Here is a 6,384-nt window from a genome sequence, read left to right as displayed (position 1 = left end):
CACCAATTGCTGCTTATTTGGACTCTACTCTAGAAGTACTTATTACGCTACAAACTGTATTACCTTGTATTTAATATTGTCAACTTTTTCTCTTCTTGAAAAATTCAATAAAAACTGTCAATTTTCAAAAAAAAGAAATACAAGCACATACTTATCCATCATGCCATACCATCAGGGAGGCATGTGATTGTCCCCCACATTTATTCCTGCAGCGTGACAACTACTCCAAGCATACAGCCAATGTCATTAAGAACTATCTTCTGTGTAAAGAAGAACACAGAGTCCTGGAAGTGATGGCTTGGCCCCCCACAGAGCCCCGACCTGAAGCCCTACATCTCAGGCTACTTCCATGCTCTGCTTCCAATGGCTTTGAATGACAGCAGGTTCTGAGACCACACCATGCCAAAGTGCCTACCATGTGACCATTCAGTGACCTCAACAATGCTCGTTTCCCAGGTAATAGAGGGAACGACATTGGTGTCTAGGGATCAAATTATAGAAAATACTGCATGGGTAATCCTGAATTAGTAGACCTAAATGGAAAATTAATATTGTTGTAAAGGTTTAATACTAGTATAAGGGACTGAGTATGTGAAGGTTTTTCAGCAGGTGGTAATCAGAAGAAAACATGTAAAATGGAGCTTATAGCTCCACCTGTTGACAAAAATAAAAATGATTCATTTTCAATATTCAGCATTTCACATTTATTTTTTAAAAAAAGAAAAAGAGAATATACTGTACAATATTCATAGAATACAATTATATACAGTATAAATATACACTATAGTCCATTATATCAGTCGTTGCTCTCCTATATGGGGAAATCTTTGGCTCATATCACTGTCTTATTCCGGGTTCTGGACAGTAACTTGATCTGAGCTTCTCCTTCAAGATCTTAGCTGTTCTGTTCCTGCTTGAGACCTCCATGTCATCAGTCACCTCAAGGACATTGTTCCCTAATGACAGGATGAAAGGTGAAAGAAATCAGTAGCCAGAATAATTTTTGTTGGGTCATTTATAGGGTTTAACTGTTTCGCTGCCAGTGCCATTTTTATTATTTTTTTGCACGTACTTTTAAAAATAATTTTTGTCCTGAAGATTAGTTAACACCTCCAATATGATATATATTCTAAAAGCAGAGACCCTAGAGAATAAAATAGTGGTAGTTCCATTTTTTTTTTTATATCACACAATAGTAGCACAACAGTTTATGAAATACAAAATTTCCGTAAAAAATCACATTTATTATTAGGGCACACAAAGTGTGATAAATCACCCAATGTTTTGTAAAATATAGACGGTGAGGTTGCGCTAAATAAATCATGTCAAGGCTTAGCATTGTGTGTGCTGAAACGGCGACAAACTTTGGTACCCTTTATCTCCCATAGATGACGCTTAAAAGCTCCCTACAGGTCATCAGTTTAGAGTTAACCATGTGTAGCAAGGTTCCAGGCCTCCTTTAGTCTAATGAGAACCTTCGGAGCCAAGAGCTCCTGACATCCTTCTGTGTAGAGTGGGTTGCTAGGCATAGTGGGTGTAATGCAAGATAGATTCATGGGCGCCAGACACTTCTTGAATGCAAAGAGATTTTTATTTCTCTTGAACAGAACTGTGGGAGAGAGGGTTAGGGCCAGGACACCCTTAGATAGTTGCAATGTCAATTAGCAGACTCTGAGACTCAGGGGAGGGCTGGCAGCCTTAGGCCTGGGGGGCAAGTCCAGTCAAGTGGCCCATAGAACCGGTGGTGGCAAAGTGATGGATCAGAAAAAACAGCCGCTAAGGTTTTTCATGATCACAAAGGTGTGTGTATGTGTCTGGGGGGGGGGGGGGGGCAGGGAGGACAATGTGGCCCCCCAGGGCCTGTGGGGGACTTGTACTACCATGGCCTTCAGGAACTAAATTGCAAGCAAGTCCCTGTATGAATCCCTCAGAGCTGAGGACCTGACCCCCCCCTCAGCAACTAGTGACGAACTACAAGTCCCAGCATTAACCCCTGAGATCTAAGGATGTGTCCCCTTAGATCCCATGGGTTAATGCTGTGCCCTGTAGTCCTTCACTAATTGGGGGGTGACACATCCTCAGCTCTGAGGGGTTTAAGCTGGGACAGTGGGACCTGTAGTCCTTCACTAGTTGGGGGGGCGGGGGTATGTGACACATCCTGAGCTCTGAGGGGTTTATGCTGGGACCTTTAGTCCTTCACTTTTGGGGTGTCACATCCCCAAAAGTAAAGGACTACAAGTCCCAGCATGAACCCTGGCTGAGATTTAAGGATGTGATCTCCTCCTCTGCTGCCGGCTCATGCTCCCATGACACCCAAATGTTCTAATTCATTCACTGCTCCCAACCTCACCTCAAGCAGCTTGACCAGAGGCTCTGATAGGCTTCAAAATAGGGTGGACTTGGAGAGCAGAGCATTGCGCTCAAAGCCCACCCGGGTGTGTTAGAAAAGCAAATGAATATTTCCTTTTCTAACACTGAACCGCCTCTCTGCCAATCAGGAAGAGCGGGTCTGGTACCCGTCACCTGATTGGCTGAAAGGACAGGCGCTCCTATTGGATGTCTAGCAGGAGGAAAAGCATGGAGTAGGCTTAGAGAACACAGGAGCTGCTGCCTGTCCCACAGCTCCCCCCCCGTCACTTGCTGCCTGACCCGCCACCAAGATGGGGTAAGTGCTGGTCAGACAGCGGGCGACGTGGGGTGCTGGTTAAATGCCGACAGGGGGGTAACATTGGCTGCATTTGATGGGCACAGTGGCTGCATTTAATGGCAGAGTGAGGCTGCAATTGATAGGGGTTTTTTAGTTTGCACCCCCCCAATAAAACATTTTGAGCACCAGCCACCACTGACAGAGAGAGACATCGCTCCAAATTGTCCACACACACACAGAGACCACTACTCAGGAAAATTGCTTGATTCCTTTATCAACATAGTAAAGCCTTGTACACACCACTAGTTTTGTTTTTTTTTTTTTGCTCAATCCAGCGAGTTGAACAAAAAAACTGACAGCTCTGGTTGGAGCCGCTGAGCATGAGCAAAAGTGACCTGAGCATTGATATACTTTTCAGAGTGGCAGTGCCTGCTGCAAGTGTGTACAAGCCTTTGGGCGCACAATGGTGTGCTGCGGTTTGGCCGCAGTGCTTATGTACAGTTTTCCTTAGCCACAGTCTCATAGGCTTCTTTTAGGTTGTGCATTTTATGCTGCAGTTTTTTTTTTATAGCGCATCAAAGATGCAGCCGTTTTTGTTCACTTTCAGAAAATGCAGCAAAAATGTGCAAACTAATAGAAGTCTATGGGACATGCAGGAAGACAGTGAGATCACCAACACTGCAGCAGACCAGTGTGAGCCCACATCATAGTACATAGGAGCAGGTACTGCACAGGCTGCTGAAAGAAACCTCCTTATCTGCAGGGGGAGGAGGGGGAGAGGCCGGTCACAGATCACTCACTTGAAAGGAAGGACCCAGCAGGCAGGAGGCTCAGTTATCAGCTTCCAGAGCGTCCTATACAGAACTCCGACAGATCTCAGTTTGAATGTTCCCGCCCACACGTTCTATTCACAGAAGCAGCACACAGGCTGCCCGGAGTGTGGAAGGGCACAGTGAGAGAGGGGGCTGGAGGAGGCAGAGCGGATCCCCCCTCTTCCATTGGGCTGTGCTCTGAAGGGACACAGAACTGTCAGCTCAGAAGCAGGGAACAGCACAAATGTTCCTACAGCTCCCTCTGGAGTCACCCGAGCAGTAATACTCGGCCAACTGCACATGCTCAGTTCCCAGCTGGCAGCACATCGGCCTTTTTATGGGGATTTAGAGCGGCCTGGGGGGAAATTGCATCCCTGCCCCCCGGCCCAGCCCGCCCCTGCTGAGACTTCTAGAGGTAGACAGCCATGCAGGGAAAGGCATCCAGCAAGACACCACATCTGCATGTGTAGGAATGCTGTCTCCTATGGCAACAGTCTTTGAACGGTTCCTAACACAAGCTGTAACATAGTTAGTAAGGTTGAATATAGACACCAGTCCAAACTGAGTGTCTACATTTGTCTCTATCCCTTGTGTCTCATTAAGATGCTCCTCTATTAAATATTATTTATTTAAAGGTACCCATATAGCGCCATCAATTTATGCAGTGCTCCACACATACATCGCACAATCACATCGGTCCCTACCCTCAAGGAGCCCACAATCCAAGGTCCCCAACTCACATTCATATACTGGGGCCAATTTTGGACAGAAGCCAATCAACCTACCAGAATGTCTTTGGAGTGTGGGAGGAAACCGGAGGAAACCCACGTAGGCACGGGGAGAACATGAAACCTCCAGGCAGGTAGTGTTGTGGTGTGGTTGGGATTTGAACCAGTGACCTTTTTTACTGCTAGGAGAGAGTGCTACTCACTACACCACCGTGCCGTCTTCATGGTAGTATCTGCCTTAAGCGTCACCCCCGGTTCTCTGCTGGGTCCCTAGCTTGGCACTCCAGATACTTCTCAAGTGTCACCCCACTGCCCTGCTCAGTCCCTGGCTTGACACACAATAATACTCTGCAAGCGTCACCTCCACTGGTTGGGTCCCTGGCTTGATACCTGCTGAAGTTTCCCGATTCTTCACCGTCCCCGGTTGGTGAGAATACTGCTCCGGTACTTGCTTCAGCTACTCACTGTGGTCCCTGGTAATAAGGTGGTTGGTCCCTTAGTGGCAAAAGCTTCCCTTCTACCTCCGACCATGACAGGTTCTCCAGGCCGGCAGAACCGTCACTTCTGGTTGGACTGCAAGCTGAAATCCCAACCCTACGCTGCTCTCTTGCTTCTGGATAGGCCCTCAGACAGCCTAGCAGCCATCTGTGCCCGGGATAGCCCCAAACTCCAGCCTAGAAGCCCGGGCAGCACAACACACGTCCACCCAAACAGCCGTCCAGGTGGCACAGAACACTGACTCCACCCGAATATATAGGTTCTCCCAGCAGGCCAAGGGATTTAGGAAAACTCCTGCCCATTGGCTGAGATTCCGTATATGTTCTAATATCTATCTATACAGATTAGGAGGATATAATATATATCCTCCTAATCTGTCCTTGCTTTGCCCTTGTCTTAGGTAACTACACCTAAAGGAGCAACCCTGCCTAAACATCAGGGTGCTACACATGAATAATGGGCCTATAATTATTGCTCTCACCTCGGGGTGCGTGACAATATATAACATGTGTGTGGCAATCATCTTTTTCATTCTTAGGCACCCCCAAAATGTATATTTACATTTGTACATGCATGTATTACATTTTTATTACAGAGGGGACAGAAAGTTTATTTTTTTGTTGACAGGCTCTCTTTAATGAGTCATCAGGGGTCTAAAAGACCCTCTGACGTCGCACCTGTGATCCAATGAGGCTAGTGCACTGCAGATTATGCTCCCTCTCCAACTATAGGGTCGGGGAAAGTGTCATCTGGATGCAAAAAGATGTTTTACATGTCACTTCTGGGTCATTAGCAGGAAGGGGAGATCAGCAATGGGCGTTCGCATATCTCCCTTCCCTCTACCTAATGGCACCTGCCCTGCGGGTTCCCAGTCCATTGGGGTGGGAGGGGAGTATTCAGACTGCTACATAGCCACCGGATCACTTCCATTTGACAGCCAACAAAAAAAAACAGCAGAAAGAGGGTGCCTGGGTCAGCAGATTGTGTCTGTGGGAACTTCCATTGCCTGCTGAGGAGCTGCCGGAGACTGTGTGTGCAATCCCCATCCACCTGTAGATCCATCCGTTCTGTGGACTTCTCCTTGATATTCCTTACTACTATGGACTGTCAATACTAATTCTTATTAATTCATTTTGGGTATATCTTGCTGTCCCCCCCCCCCCGTTATTGATCCCTTATGGTCCACCTTATAGCTGCCAGTGAGCGTTGACTCACACACTATACACAATAAAAATTTTGGCTGCAAAAATGCATTAGGGCTTATTTGTCCTGTCTTCTCTCCCACTCTCCCCCCCCCCCCATCAGCTCAGGAGTCAGCATCTCTGTAATTCCCAAAATAAACCCTAGTTAAAGTCCTTGTAAAAACATTTAATCTGCTGCAGAGGGAGGGGCTGCTGACATCAGCTGGGAGGAGCGAAGGAGAGCTCCGGGGGGTCATATGAGTGCCCAGCGGCACTGTAAATAAGGTATTTTCTACAATAATGTTACATAAAGACACACACTGAACATTATATAATCATTTTACAGCGTGAATTTCATGATTTTAGAAGGATCTTGCCTAGGGCTTATTTTCGGGGTAGGGCTTATATTGCAGCCATCCTAGAAAATAGGTCTTATTTTCTGGGAAACACGGTATTATTTGACAGCCAACAGTCAGCTTGTCAGATTTACTGTATTTATTGGCGTATAACACTCACTT

The 6,384-nt window shown here is 46.6% G+C and overlaps 1 protein-coding gene across 8 annotated transcripts in view; it reads right to left on the bottom strand.

Annotated features, from left to right (window-relative positions):
- Positions 1-680: 680 nt before the first annotated feature.
- LOC141148189 (guanylate-binding protein 1-like) overlaps positions 681-6,384 on the bottom strand; it is a 229,852-nt gene continuing 224,148 nt past the window's right edge. For 7 of the 8 annotated variants that reach the window (XM_073635388.1, XM_073635395.1, XM_073635392.1 and 4 more), the window contains one exon: positions 681-956. In XM_073635388.1, coding sequence (XP_073491489.1) covers positions 838-956 — 119 coding nt within the window. In that variant the 3' untranslated portion in view covers positions 681-837. The remainder of the gene's footprint in view (positions 957-6,384) is intronic. The other variant, XR_012245180.1, reaches the window with a different exon arrangement.

The sequence above is a fragment of the Aquarana catesbeiana genome, linkage group LG06, assembly GCF_042186555.1.
Source record: "Aquarana catesbeiana isolate 2022-GZ linkage group LG06, ASM4218655v1, whole genome shotgun sequence".
Taxonomy (NCBI): Eukaryota; Metazoa; Chordata; class Amphibia; order Anura; family Ranidae; genus Aquarana; species Aquarana catesbeiana.
Note: the sequence above shows the minus strand (reverse complement) of the source record. Positions and strands in the feature narration are given on the sequence as shown.